This window comes from Pan paniscus, chromosome 15, assembly GCF_029289425.2.
Source record: "Pan paniscus chromosome 15, NHGRI_mPanPan1-v2.0_pri, whole genome shotgun sequence".
In the NCBI taxonomy this organism is placed as follows: domain Eukaryota; kingdom Metazoa; phylum Chordata; class Mammalia; order Primates; family Hominidae; genus Pan; species Pan paniscus.
This window is the reverse complement of record NC_073264.2, coordinates 68642900-68658398: the sequence shown is the minus strand read 5'-3', so window position 1 is coordinate 68658398 and position 15499 is coordinate 68642900. Positions and strand designations below refer to the sequence as shown.

General features: G+C 43.7%; 1 protein-coding gene across 1 annotated transcript in view; it reads right to left on the bottom strand.

Annotated features, from left to right (window-relative positions):
• Window positions 1–15499, bottom strand: part of PLEKHH1 (pleckstrin homology, MyTH4 and FERM domain containing H1) — a 56407-nt gene that overhangs the window by 39422 nt on the left and 1486 nt on the right. The window contains 1 exon segment of the mRNA XM_034937121.3: window positions 8098–8257. Within this exon segment, the coding sequence (XP_034793012.1) occupies window positions 8098–8223 (126 nt within the window). The 5' untranslated portion in view covers window positions 8224–8257.

Below are 15499 nucleotides of genomic sequence, written 5' to 3'. Positions count from 1 at the left end.
GAGAAAGGGCTCCAAGTCTTGTCTGTGGGCTCCACTGTACCCCACAACCCCAGAACCTCTCTGGGCCACATGGGGCTCCAGGGATCCACTAGAAAGACAGCTGAATGGGGCCCGGGGTAAGGCCATGGCAGAGGTTAGTTGCAGGAGAGACTTTCAAGGGCGTAAGAATCACATGTGGGCTTGTCATCATGCAGATTCGTGGGCTCTGCCCACAGAGCTTTTCTTTAGCAAGTCAGAGACATAGCTCCAGAAAGTGCTTGTAAAGAAAGCGCTTGTGGATGAAGGTGGTGGTCCACAGACCACATTGTAAGAAACAGTAGCCTGGCCACAGAATGCAAAACAAAGCTGACTCCTTCAGGGATGCAGCCTGGAGCCGTAGCCCCATCAGCACCCCTTCTCAAATGGTTCACGAGCACTACAGAACTCATCCTTACATGGTTCCTGAGAAATACTATGGTGAGCAGGAGGGCAGCCTTATAATAAAAATAGAGGGTTAGAAAAGCAATTTAAGGCCGGGAGCAGTGGCTCACACCTGTAATCCCAGCACTTTGGGAGGCCAAGGCAGGCGGATCGCTTGAGGTCTGGAGTTCAAGACCAGCCTGGCCAACATGGTGAAACCCCGTCGCTACTAAAAATACAAAAATTAGCTGGGCGTGGTGGCACGTGCCTGTAATCCCAGCTACTCGGGAGGCTGAGGCAGGAGAATCTCTTGAACCTGGGAGGCGGAGGTTGCAGTGAGCTGAGATCACACCACTGCACTCCAGCCTAGGTGACAAAGTGAGACTCTGTCTCAAAAAAAAAAAAAAAATTAAAAATCTCTTTTACACACACACACACACACACACACACACCCCACAGAATAAAAGCCCTAGAAGGCATCTTCTCCCAAAACAAATCAGATCTGTGAGCACAAAGACCTGCTAAGACCCATTCCATGATGATTTTATGCAAACTTCAACATACTTCCAACTCATCCTTGTATTCTTCTTTTATGGTACCTGGCCTTGTCACAAAGTATGAGATATTTTAGGATATGTTTTTCTGGGCTACCCATATGTTGTGAAACTGGCACTTAAGCTGAACTGCTGCCTCTGTATAATCCATATGAGGTGGAAGGAGCAACATCCATTGTTCTCTTGCTTAAGGGGAGTGAACAGAACCATTTATCCACTCAGAAAAATTTCTGAACTACAAATTTTTGGTAGGTAGATCGAAAACTGAGTTATACTCCAAAACCTTGGCTGGTGAAACTGGCAAGCGATTGTGACAGAGCGAAAGTACACATGGTTGCACTGGAACTGGACTTGGTAAACGCTGCTTCAGTTAGAAGTTTTTAAGCTACAAAAAGAATAATGTTTTGTCACATTATTTCTTCTCTCTTTTTTTTTTTTAGACAGAGTTTTGCTCTTGTCGCCCAAGCTGGAGTGCAATGGCACAATCTTGGCTCACCGCAACCTCTGCCTCCCGGTTTCAAGTGATTCTCCTGCCTCAACCTCCAGAGTAGCTGGGATTACAGGCATGCACCACCATGCCTGGCTAATTTTGTATTTTTAGTAGAGACGGGGGGTTTCTCCATGTTGGTCAGGCTGGTCTCAAACTCCCGACCTCAGGTGATCTGCCCGCCTCGGCCTCCCAAAGTGCTGGGATTACAGGCATAAGCCACCACTCCTGGCCTATTTCTTCTTTTATTAATACCCTCAAAGCCCTTTTGGCATAAAGAAGCAGATAGGGAGTAAAGAAAAACCTTGTATTAGTTCTAATATTGATGCCATGTATTCATAATGATAATTCCTACAAAGCTCTTTTGTGGATAGATACTATGCTCCCACTTTTCTGATAGGATAACTGAGAAACAGGTTTAGCAAGAATGAAAAAGTCCAAGGAAGAATCACATTTTAATATCCATTTATGTGGCCTCTCAGAACAGTATCAATTTTTAAATTGGTCTGAATAGCCTTTGTGGCTTCTCTAGCAGGCCAAGAAAGACAGCTAGGGAAAATGATGTGAGCAAAGCAGGGCAAGATGTGAATCTCAAGTCATCAGCCACTCCCTCAGCCTCCTCTACTGGAAGAAAAGGGAACCCATGGCTAACCTGGCTCCAGAATGGGGTGGCCCAGGGAGGCTGGGTGACCATGGCAATAGCACACCAGACCCAGAGGTGTAACAGCAAAGGCATAGTCTCGACTCTCCTCTCCCTTCATCCGGCTCTCTCTCCCTTAGGTGAGGGATTATCTAAGAGCCTCGATGTTTCTGCTTTTTTAAAAAAATTCTTTTTAGCACAGATTACTCCCTGACTAGAATGACAATTTTGTACGAGGGAGTCAGGTGCAAGTAGACTGTGTCAAGGTAGGAAGAAGGGCACTCTTCCAAGCCTCCGCAGCCCACAGGCAGGTCTGATCCTAAGCAGAGATGGTCCCCCAGGGAAGCACCCAGGCTTTGCTCACCCTGCAGGATAGCCAGCAGTGAGCAGCCTGCAGTCATCAGCCCATGTAATGTCCCAGGGCCAGCTGGGTAGAGAGGTAGGGGAGCAGATGGGTGGGAGGGCTGGCCAGAGACTCAACTGACATGGCTCCTCCCAGTGCATGTAGCAACTGGCCATGATTCTTGGCCCCAGCAGGAGCTCTCCTAAGAAACCCAAGGCATCTCTTCCTGCGATCTATAACTTGTCTTGGCTCTGCTAGGGAAAGCATCTCATGAATTGCTGGACCTGTCTTACTGGTTTAGGGATGATTGCAGAGGACAGACACAATCCTGACATTGACCAACATGGTGTTTGTGGCCTTAAGATTTCCTGCCAAGAGGTCCAGTGTCGGACTCAGGTCCCAGCCCTTTTCTTAAGTCTCCCACCCCATGGTCCCTAGTCCAGATCTGTGTCTCTCCCCTCTTTCCTCCCACATGCCCAGTTGTTCCTCCCATGTCTATGCCTTTCCCCTTTCTTGACTCATCACACTATGCACCCCTAACATTTCCATGTGAAGACATTCTGGTTACATGAGGATCAGAGACAGACTTGAAGACAAGAAGGTGTCAATATTATGAAAGTTCAGTTTACCCAGACTCCAGGGGCTGTAGAGAAAGAAGGTATGGTGTTTATAAGGTGGTTAAGGCTTTCCAGTCACTCTGTTGGCCCCTGAGGAATAGGGTAGACAGCCACAGTCTAAAACATTTATTATGAAATACTTTAGGCAAACAGAAACATGTAGAGAAAATATATATATATATCCTTTGAGACAGGATTTTGCTGTGTCACCCAGGCTGGAGTGTAGTGTGATCACAGCTCACTGCAGCCTCAAAGTCCTTGGCTCAAGCGATCCTCCTACCTTGGCCTCTAAGTCACTGGGACTACAGGCATGCATCACCATGCCTGATGAGAATAATTTTTTAAAAACATGTATCTGCTGCCTGGGCGCGGTGGCTCACGCCTGCAATCCCAGCACTTTGGGAGGCTGAGGCGGGCGGATCACCTGAGGTTGGGAGTTCAAGACCAGCCTGACCAAAATGGAGAAACCCCATATCTACCAAAAATACAAAATTAGCTGGGCGTGGTGGCGCGCGCCTGTAATCCCAGCTACTCGGGAGGCTAAGGCAGGAGAATTGCTTGAACCCGGGATGGGGAGGTTGCAATGGGCCATTGCACTCCAGCCGGGGCAACAAGAGAGAAACTTTGTCTCAAAAACAAAAACAAAAACAAAACAAAAAACACATGTATCTGCCTGTCACTTGTCACTTTGTCTTAAAAAATCCCAAAAAACCATATATCCACCATTCGGCTTTGTCAACCCTTAATTTTTGTCACATCTGCTTCTGATGTTTGTCTTTAAGAAATGGACCATGACAGATACAGTTGAAGCCCTGCATAATTCTCTCCAATTTTACCCCCTTCCCCCTGGCATTGACCCTACACTTGGTTGTTTTTATATTTTTACCTCATTTGTATATAGTAAAAATACCTGGGTTACATTTTGTTATGGCAATAAGTGGCTTCAGCATGTCCCCTCATGTTCTCCCAGAATCCACCTGGCTCTTTTCACTTATCTAGCTTACCTGTAAGCATTTGACTTTGCAACCCCCAGGTTAGCCATTAAATGGTTCTAACTGTTGTAATCTAAGACAGTGTTTTCAACTTTTTTTTTTTTTTTTTTTTTTTTAGCAGCAGAGCTTTTGTTCAATTGAAATCAGATGCTTATCCCCAAATATATAAAATCCATGAGCATGGATCTGGGATGAGAAACAACAATTAGTACTGTCTTTGAAGGTTTTTAGAAGTACACAAACTGTATGATGCTGTATATATCCTTCAGATGTTTTTTATTCAATGCTGATTTTTGAGATTTACTGATCTTACAAATGTAGTTCTACTTGATTCATTTTTAATTGCAATGTAGTATTCCACTGTACAAATACACTGAATATGTTTATCCATCTCTCTGTTGATGGACATTTAGAATGTTTCCAAATTTTCATACATCAATGCTGCAATATATGTCACCCTGTGACCGATATATTTGGATTTATTTCTGCCACTTCATTTGTCCTTTCTGTTTACTCCTTTTTTTGATATATTATTTTCTTGTCCCTATCTGTATTTAATAGACTTTCCTTTTTTCATTTCCTCTCTCTACTGATTTGAGGTATGCATACTCTGTTTCTATTTGTTATCCCTCCTATTAGTCTAGACTTAAAGACTGCTGGTTTTTCCCTATTATCTATCCTCTCTTTCTTTCTCATATAAATAGAACCCCCAGCTTTTAGCTGAGCTCATAGTTATTCAGAATAAAGACTACATTTCTGTTTGTAGAAATGTAAACCTTCTTTGTAGCTGGGTATAACCATGTGAATAAGATCTGGCCAGTGGCATATCAGCAGAAGAAAGGTATGAAACCTCCGAGTCACTAACTTAAAGGGAAGGGGCTGGAATGTGACTATCAGATGACCCATCTTCAAATATCCAGAGACCATCACCCTAGAGCTTGATTGCTTATGTCTGGAAGGTTACATGAGAAAGAAAGAAACATCAGCCTGGTTTAAGCCATTGTTATTTGGGGTTCTTTCTTACAGCAGCCAAACAATGATCTAACCAAACTGTGATTTTTAAAAACTTACCCTGGTTAGACTCATTCTGTTTCCTGAATCTGAGGCTTCACATCTTTCATCAAGTTTGGAAACTTTTCAGCCACTATCTTTCATGGAATCTTATTTGATAGATACAGGACCTTGTCATTCTAACATCCAGGTCTCAACTGCTGTATTTTTATTTCTATAGGCAGCATTCTGGATGATTTCCTTAGGTCTGTCTTCCTGTCCATTAAGTCTATCTTCCATGGTGCCTAATCTGATGTTTAATCTATCCATTAATACATTTTAATTTCAATAAAAACACTTTCATTTCTTAAAGTTCTATTTAGTTTTCAAGTCTACCTGATCTTTTTAGGTAGTGTCTTGTTCTTGTCTTATGCTTTCAATTTCTTTGTTACGTCTTCAAAACTTTTGAACTCATTTATTTCATAGTCTCTTGCCAACAGTTCCATTATTAGAAGTTGTTGGGGATCTAGTCTAATTGTTTTTTGTGTATGTGGATACTCACTCATTGTAGATTATTTCCTCAAGTATTTAGTCATTTTTGATTATATATTCCTCTTCATTAAGGCTTTTTTTCTGTGTGGATCCTGTGTGATCTGAATTGAGGTCTTGTGTCTCCAGAGAGGTTTTGTTTCTGTCCCTACCAGGCTCCCCAGGGGTATCACTGGCCCAGAACTTGGGTTTCCTAAACCACACAGGTAGTATAAATCCTAACATCAAACCAGTGTTATCGTCAGGTTCTCAGGGGAGACTCTACTCTTGTTTTTCTACCCAGAGCCTTAAGTAAGTCTGAGAAGCTATTGTCATCTCCTGTGCCAGTGAATGATTTTCCTTTTCTTGTCTACCTTGTTATTTAGGGTAAGCCCTTTAATATTCCTGACCATTTTTTATTTTTAAATTTTGTTCATACTGACACTAATCAAAAGAAATAATAGTCCTGACTTGATGCAGAAGTCTGTTTCAGCTCCAACCTCCAGCTGGCCAGTCCTCATTTCTATCCCCACAGATATTAAAACTCTAACTTCAAACCTTACATTACTCTAGGGAGGCCAGTCACACACCACCTGCCCCTCAATCAGCTGTCAGAGTTGAGTACCACTGTGGCTATCCCCTCTTCATTTTGTTACCTGAGGACTTTTCTTACTTTTTTCTGTGCTTAGCTCTGCATTTACATGAATATTTTAAATATTTAACCCAGTTTTTCCAGGTGATTCATAGTGGGTTTTTTTTTGTTATTTTGTTGTCCATATTACTAGAAACAGAAGTCTCTTCCCTCCGAGGTATATCTCAGACTGCCTGGCTGAGTCAATCCCTACTTATCCTTTCCTTCCTTTTCGTCCCTCCTCCAATACCATAGCTTAAGTCAGGGTTCTCAAACTTCATAGTGTACAGAATGATTTTCTGGACGCTTGTTAAACATGCAGATTATTAGCAACCCCCCAGGAGACTTCAATTGAGAGGACTGGGGTAGAACCCAGGAATATGCATGCTTAACAAGCACTCTACGTGGTTCTGGCCAAACGGTTCTGACCACACTTTGAGAATCACTGTCTAAGGTCTGCTGCCCTTTCCTGATGTATATTCATTCCTTTCTATCGGCAGTACCTGGCAGTACCCTGCACATCTCTGTTTTGCAAAGTCTGAGTTAGGAGACAACAATGTCAACAGACCCAAGGTTCAAGAGTTCTAGTCCAGACTAGTCCAGGACCACTCCCCTTAGCCATGGTGATGCCACTGATTTGTCCTGCTGGACTCCAGCTATCAATAAAACAGGTCATCCATTTGGGCTTTACTAATTGAGACTTTGACATTCTTTGGAGAGGTGTGAGCTGAATTTTCCCTTTGTACTTATGAAAGAAGGGTTTGCTAAGCAGATGGATACTATAAACAAAACTATACATATAATGATTGATTCACTTAATTTTAAGTGCAGGTCTTCACTCTCTAGATGGGTTATGCTCCAGAATGCCTCTGAAAGTTAGCAGTTTAGAATGTGTCTTCCAGCTGAGTGCAGTGGCTCATGTCTGTAATCCCAGCACTTTGAGAGGCCAAGGTGATCACCTGAGGTGAGGATCACCTGAGGTTGGGAGTTCGAGACCAGCCTGACCAACATGGAGAAACCACGTCTCTACTAATAACACAAAATTAGCCGGGCGTGGTGGCGCATGCCTGTAGTCCCAGCTACTCCGGAGGCTGAGGCAGGAGAATCGCTTGAGCCCAGGAGGCGGAGATTGTGGCGAGCTGCGATGGCGCCATTGCACTCCAGCCCGGGCAACAAGAGCGAAACTCCATCTCAATAAATGAATAAATAAAATAAAATAAAATAAAATAAAATAGAATGTTATCTTCCCACAGAAACATTAGGAAAGGTTGTCAGTTTCCCAGACCAGCCCACCCAAACCTGTAAATAAAATAATTATTCCCATTTAAGACCAATTTTATGTCAGGACCTTTACATATGTGATCTGATATAATTCTCAAAATAACTCTTAGAAGTAGACATTTGTGTTTTTTTGCCTTAGAGGTGAAGGGACTTGCCCAGGGTCATCTAGCCAGTAAGTGGCAGAGCCAAGTTAGGTCTGGCTCCAAAGCCTGTGTCCTTGTTACCAGGAAAGCAGAACACCTCCTGTAGCTCATTTATTTAACAAAGGGTGAGAGGAAGGGTAGAGATTTCTGTTTTCTCCCGAAACACCGTCCTTCCCCACACTGAGAAAGAAATGTTAAGGGAATAATAGAACCTCTCCGCTGCAGCCACAGGTGACTCCGGAAGTGATGGGGGACCGAGAAGATTGGCAGCATGTCTTTGGTGTGCCTTAATGAGCGAACAAAGACGCAAGCAAGATAACAGCTTAGTAAACTGCTCGGACTTTGGTCTTAAACTACCTTGGGTTTCATTTTGCATATGGGGAAAAGCATCTTACTGAAAGTTGACTTTCCGCAACTCTCCCCTCTCACACGGCCCTCCCTGCCATAAACCTCTGCGTGTGGAGAGGCAGCTCCCTGCTCTGAGGGACTCACCTTGTCAGCCAGCAGCTCCCTTATCTTGCTGGCCTGTAGGCGGAACCGGAAAAGCTGAGTTTCCAGGGTCAGGCAGCGTTTCTGCCAGTCTACGCTGGCCGGCGCCTCCACCTTGAGTTCTGCCATGATGGAGTCGACTTCTGGATTATTCTGGGGAGCCCTAAGAACCAGCATGCAGAAAGAGGAAAAGATAAATAAGCGTGTGAGGAAGAGTTCTGTGGCGAAAGAACGGGAGGGGACCAAAGGACAGAGAAAACAGAGCTGGGGAAGAGAAAACAGGGCTGGGGAAGAGAATTGGTCACTGATCCCCAGGGCCCCTCCCTGCCTTCCTCAGCTCAGTGTGTCCCGCTCCATGGTAAGTTAGCTGAGAGCCTCAGGAAACGGCGAAACCTGAGAAACCTTAAGGAGAACCTAGTCTCATTTGGACAGAAGTGAAAAGTAGGGCTCATTTGTTTTTCAATTATCCATTATCCACACAACAAACGTATCCATTAAACAGCTACTTATATGCCTGACCCTGTGCTCTGCACCGGAGATGCAAACAGAACTAAGAGAAATTCCTTGTCTTTGTGTTTTTCAAGGAACTCTTAGGAAAATCTAATTACAATGTAGTCATAGTTGCCAAGTGAAGTGCAGATAAATGGGAATGGGAGCTGGGAAAAGTGGGAGGGATGTGTTTAGGGAAGGCATAAAGTGGGTAACAGATGCATCCAAGGTCACATAGCTAATTAGAGGCAGAACCCCGGTTCGCAGTTTATTTCTTATTCTATTTCATCTATATAAAATGTTAGATGAGAAAAAAATGGAAACAAAATATCATGCTTTGAATGTCCTTGACAATCTTCTATTTAGATGGGATTGTGTCCATTGTTATCATCGAATCATCCATCCCACTTTGGAATAGATTCTCACCATTTCCTTCAGGTTCTAAGATGCAAACCAGAAAACTGCTAGATATTTTGCTGCAACCTCTGGAGAAAGCCACAAGTCTTTGGGAAAAAAATTTGTACAAATTCAGAACAAATCAAGTAGACACCTATAGTATGTCCAGCCAGGGGAATTCACTCAGATGCCTCCTGGACATATTTAGAGAAAAAACACTGGATGCAGGATGAGAAAAGGAAGAAGGATGCATGAGTGTGCATGAGAGAGAGGGATACAGGCAGAGCAAGCAGGAGAGAATGCCTGGGAGACACATCCATCATCAGGATTTTTCAAATCCCCCTTATAGGGCATTATGATGAATGATGCTTCCCAAAAAGTATAAATTTGGTCTGTCCCAAACCATGACACATGGTCACCCTAGTAGTCAAAAATTTTAAGGAATAATTGTTAATTTTTTAGGGTGATATATATATATATATTTTTTTTTTTGAGGGAGAGTCTCACTCTGTCAGCCACACTGGAGTACAATGGTGCAATTTTGGCTCACTACAACCTCTGCCTCCTGGCTTCAAGTGATTCTCATGCCTCAGCCTCCTGAGAAGCTGGATTACAGGCGTGCACCATCAAGCCTGGCTAATTTTTTATATTTTTAGTAAAGATGGGGATTCACTATGTTGGCCAGGCTGGTCTTGAACTCCTGGCCTCAAGTGATCCACCTGCCTCAATCTCTTAAAGTGCTGGGATTACAGGTGTGAGCCACTGTACCCGGCCGATAATATTTTAAAATGTCATCTGTTAGAAATTTTTATGATATACAGGTGAAATAATATAATATCTGGGATTTGTTTTAAAATACTTCAAGGTAAGAGGTAAGTAGGGGAGGAGATATATGAAATAGGATTAGTAAAATGTTGATAATTTTTGAAGCTGGCTGATGGGTATATGGGAGTTCTTTATATGATCTCTGAATATATGCCTGGAATTTTCCATAATAAAAATTTGTTGCTTTTCAAAATCCCCTTTTCCTTCCTCAGGAGCCACATGGCCTCAGAAAACCCAGCCACCTCCTGTACTGTTGCCAGATACTACCACAGTGCAAAGTTAGCCTCTCTTTGATGGGCTAATCACCAATAGTGCTCCTCCCCTCGCATGTGACTTTTATTCGTATTTTTCTCCCATCATACACTACAAGTAGCTATTGCTTATTGAGTCTTTATTGTATGCCAGGCATGTGTTGCCTCTTTAAACCTTACAACAACCTGTGAAACAATAGGTAAGCACTGTTGTCCACACACACATGAGGACACTGAGGAACAGAGAAGCTAAGTAATTTACAGATAATTGTACAGCTAGTTAATGGTGGAGCTGGGATTCTGGTCCCAAATTCCTTGTTCATTGCCACTCTGTGCTCTTTACCCATCCAAAAAAAATAAAAAGAATTTCAATTTCACAAAGAGTGTGGTAGACTTGAAAATGGCAGAAATCGTTTCTAGGATCTTTCAGAAGCCTTAGCACAAGGATGAACCTATATCCCAGATTTCCCAAGACATCTTGGGCTCAAATATTCTGACACCATAATCTCCCCAAGCACTGACCTTTACCATGTATCCTGACTTTTCATCTAAAAAATAAGACCTGCAGAGAAAGGCCCAACAATTAAACCACTGATGGACCGAGTAAGCTCGGTTCTTGGTTCCTCAGAACACATGACTTCAGCGCTGCTCTCCCAGCCCTGTCATCTAAACAATCCCTGCATTGTGACCTCCCAGCAATCCCCATCTCAAAAGACTAGGACCAACTGGAACGGGCAGGAAGACAAAAGACAAAAACAAAACATGACCTTCTCTGAGCTAAGATCACAGCTGAAAAGACAAAACAGAACCTTGTAAGGCTCTCAGAGAAGGCCGGGAGGCTTCATGTTTGATTTTTCCTTGTCCTTTACTGGGATTTTGCTTTTCCTTGTATAAATAGGAAAAGTGGCAGATCTGAGACTAGGACCTGGGAGTCTTGCAACTCAGTTCAGGGCTAAGAAATAACAGTAAAAGCATAAAAGCAAGGGGCAAGGGAAATGTAATCCCTTTGTATAGCTGAAAGAGTTTGATTAATATTGATTCCCTCTTACTGATTGTCAAAGCTGCTGCTCAGATTCTATTGGGAGAGTGAAAACCCAAATTATCAAAATCTCCAAGTACTTTGGAAATATGTCACTGGTGTCTGCCTAGCCCTGATATCTGAGATTATACCTAGTTTAGGGAATGCTTTCCCCAATCAAGCATCTCTGTAACATCATGGTTCTGAACTGATCAAGTGGTCTGTTTAATCCTCTCCCTGCCTTGGGGATGGAGAGGATTAACCACCCTCTCCCTGGCAAGTTGCTGAGGAGGTTGGGACTCGTGCTTGGCTTGCCTCAGCATGTGAGGAGAGCAGAGAGGTTTTGAAATAGATCAGGAGCAGGGTGCCTGCTGCCAAACCCAAGGCCCAGAGGCTCTTCCGACAGAAGCAGGTGGTCAGAGCAACAGTTATAAAATAAGGGAGGTTAAAGGAAGATACCAGTAAGCTGAGCCTCACCTGCTAAGTCACCTTGCACTTATACCTCCCATAAAAATGCACAAGGATGAGCAGAAATGAATACCTTACATTTGCAGTAGAGTTTGTAACTTGTCAAAGCATTGCGACACGTGTGTTATTTCTCTCTTTATCCCCGAGATGGAGGACAAACACAATTAGTCACAATGAACAGATGAGAAAACTCATCACATCTGTGACTTGCTTAGAGCCTTGCATAGAGCTAAGGAGTAGCAGAACTGGGCCAAGAATCCTGATCTCCCAATATCTACAAATGTCCTCTTCCCATAATGATGCTTCAGTAGTGGTAGCAGATATCTCATACTAACAGGCTAGTCTAACACAAATATATTAATGGCAAAAATAAATGGGGAAATGAGAGAGGGGAAGTGAGCTGGAAACAAAACTCAGCTCAATTTTTTTTTTCTATTTTTATTCTGGAATGCTCTATCACACATTAGAAATAGGGAGAATAGTACAATAAGTCCCTCTGTCCCCAATACCCCGCTAAAATTACGATCAGCTCTTGGCCAGTCTTATGAAACTCATAGTTTTCTTGATTCTGCTGGCATCCAGCCTGCTAAACTGCTTGGCAGGTGAATCAAAAAACTGCCATAGTCTTGATACCTGCTTTGGCATCCCCTGAATCCTCCAACACCCGGGACTGAAATGCCACAGCAGTCAGTGGGGATATGCCCCAGAGGCAGGGGCTGGGAGTAGGATGGGTGGGAAGGTGGCACAGGAAGTCATTAGGTGACTCCAGACTCAGAGTCTGCATCAGAGAAAACACAAATTTGACCTGGGATCTCTCTGGCAAGTTTGAGGATTTTGACCAGAAACTGACAAAATGCTAAGATTACTTTTTTTTCTTTTTTTTTGAGACAGGGTCTCACTCTGTTGCCCAGACTGGAGTGAGTGGCACAATCATGGTTCACTGAAGCCACAACTTTCCCAAGCTCAGGTGACCCTCCCACCTCAGCCTCCCAAGCAGCTGGGACTACAGGCGTGCACCACTGTGCTTGGCTAATTTTTGTATTTTTTGTAAAGACAAGGTTTCACCATGGTGCCCAGGCTGGTCTCAAACTCCTGGGCTCAAGTGATCCACCTGCCTCATTATTCTAAAGTGTGTTGAGCCACTGCGCCCAGCCTAAGATTAAGTTTTTATTTTATTATTATTATTATTATTTTTGAGATGGAGTCTCGCTCTGTCACCCAGGCTGGAGTACAATGGTGCAATCTCGGCTCTCTGCAACCTCCGCCTCCCGGGTTCAAACAATTCTCCTGCCTCAGCCTCCTGAGTAGCTGGGATTACAGGTGGATGCCACCACACTGGCTAATTTTTGTATTTTTTGTAAAGACAGGGTTTCACCATGGTGCCCAGGCTGGTCTCGAACTCCTGGGCTCAAGTGATCTACCTGCCTCATTCTTCTAAAGTGTGTTGAGCCACTGCACCCAGCCTAAGATTAAGTTTTTATTTTATTATTATTATTATTATTATTATTATTGAGATGGAGTCTCGCTCTGTCACCCAGGCTGGAGTACAATGGTGCAATCTCGGCTCACTGCAACCTCCGCCTCTCAGGTTCAAACAATTTTCCTGCCTCAGCCTCCTGAGTAGCGGGGATTACAGGCGGATGCCACCACACTGGCTAATTTTTGTATTTCTAGTAGAGACAGGGTTTCACCATGTTGGCCAGTCTGGTCAAACTCCTGACCTCAGGTGATCCACCTGCCTTGGCCTCCCAAAGTGCTGGGATTACAGGCGTGAGCCACCACTCTCGACCCCAAGATTAAGTTTAATTCAAACAACTTTTAAGTGATTCCTGTGTGCAAGATTGGGGATATAAAGATGAATAAAGATATTGTGGCTTTTGAGGCTCAAGTCTACAGCCTGAATATCCTGGTAGCTCCCTGCAAAGGTAGCTAATCAATACAGGACCCTAAAAGAAAGAGGTCAGAGGTCACCACAGGCCTCAAAATAGCTCATTGCCTCTATCTTGTGGAGGATGCAGGAGGCATTGGAAGGCAACGGGGCTTCTGTTATATGCACAGTTTCCACTGGGCTGTCTCATGTTACCTCAGTATGGTTCATTCCCTGAGTGTGAGTATCTGTATGACTTCCACTTGCTAGTGAGGGGCTACCACCATCTTCTAAAAGTGCTCTGCCAGACTCGGCTGACTGCCTGTCAATTGTGGGAGAGAAACAGCTTTGTGTCCCGTTTCTGGGGATGAGGCTGGGAGAAGGGTGTGAGTGTACACAGGGACAACTTCCTCTGATCTCAGCACTGTCATCTGATCAAGCTAACAACATCCATTTGGCCACTGCTGGGTGCCTACATGACATTCCACACAATGTCCGGGGAGACAGAGAAGGTGAGCATGTCCTAGGCCGCAGGAACCTCAATACCAAAAGAAGGGGTCAGGACAACCAGGTACAACATTCCTTGAGAACAAAAACAGCAAAGAGAAACAGCTTAGTACCTAAGATCCCATGCTCTGGCACTGACAGGCCTGGGTTTGAATACGAGCTCAGGCACTAAATAATCCTGTGGCCTTAAGCCATTTGCTTAACTTCTTTGAGACTCAGTTCCATTCTGAAATTGAGGGCAGTAATATTTGAAAATCAGGACAATAATATTTGGTTGAACCATATGAAACCGTCATTTAACCATTTTCCAACCTTCAAAATGGCCATTTCATATATCACATCATGCAGGGCTTTTTGAGAATTAAAGGAGATATTACAAAAGCCTGGTGCACACTAAGTACTCAATAAATGACTGTTATTGTTGTAATCAGCAAACAAAAGGCAAACCAATAGCATCTAGAACATAAGAGAAGATGTGGCCCAAAGATGTGCTCACGAGGCTGGGCACGGTGGCTCACGCCTGTAATCCCAGCACTTTGGGAGGTGGAGGCAGGCGGCTCACCTGAGGTCAGGAGTTCAACCAGACTGGCCAACATGGTGAAACCCTGTCTCTACTAAAAATACAAAAATTAGCCAGGTGTGGTGGCGCATGCCTGTAATCCCAGCCACTTGGGAGGCTAAGGCAGGTGAACTGCTTGAACCCTGGAGGCGGATGATGTAGTGAGCTGAGATTGCACCACTGCACTCCAGCCTGGGCGACAGAGCGAGACTCTGGCTCAAAAAAAAAAAAAAAAAAAAAAAGATGTGCTCACTACCAGATCTAACTCTGGAGATCTGGAGAGGAGGTCATATGATTTTTTAAGTTATTTTAGAACATTGAACAAAAGGGTATATAGTGCAAAGTAAGGCTTCTTCCCACGCCTGTACTTCAGCCATAGTTCTCCCCAGCGGCAACCACTGTTACAGGTTTCTGTGTGTTCTCTCAGAGATATTCAGAGCATCTACAGGCATTCATACGTATGTGGCATTCACACACCCACCCAAAAATCGTGGCCCACCATACACACTGTACTCAACAATGTAACTTAGAGATATTCCTACATCAAAATATATATCTGCCACATTTTCTCTGCACGCTTTGTAACAGCTTTAATTTATCCTATCGTGTGGCTTTTTACATGATCTTATTGAAGGGTTCCTTATTGATGGACATCTAGATTGTTTCCAACCTTTTGCTAAACAATGCTGCAATGAATATTCAATGATGTACACCATTTCATATACATCAGAGTATATCTGAAGGATAAAGTCCCAGAAAATGGAATTTAGGGGTAAATGATGTACACTTTAAATTGCCAGACATTTCTTTGGATTTTTTTTTCTATCAGGAATGGGAGGAACATGCTCTCCCCTACAGCTGGTGACTTCTGAAGAGGGCAGAAGAGGCTCCACATTTTTTCAGCTTAATTGTTAGTTTCAATGAGTTTGGGGCCACAGGCTGCACCCCACAATTGCCCAACTCTGAGCAGGCCCCCTCAGCAGTCTATGGGAAGGTGGTAGAAGTGGACTGAACCATACGTTAGG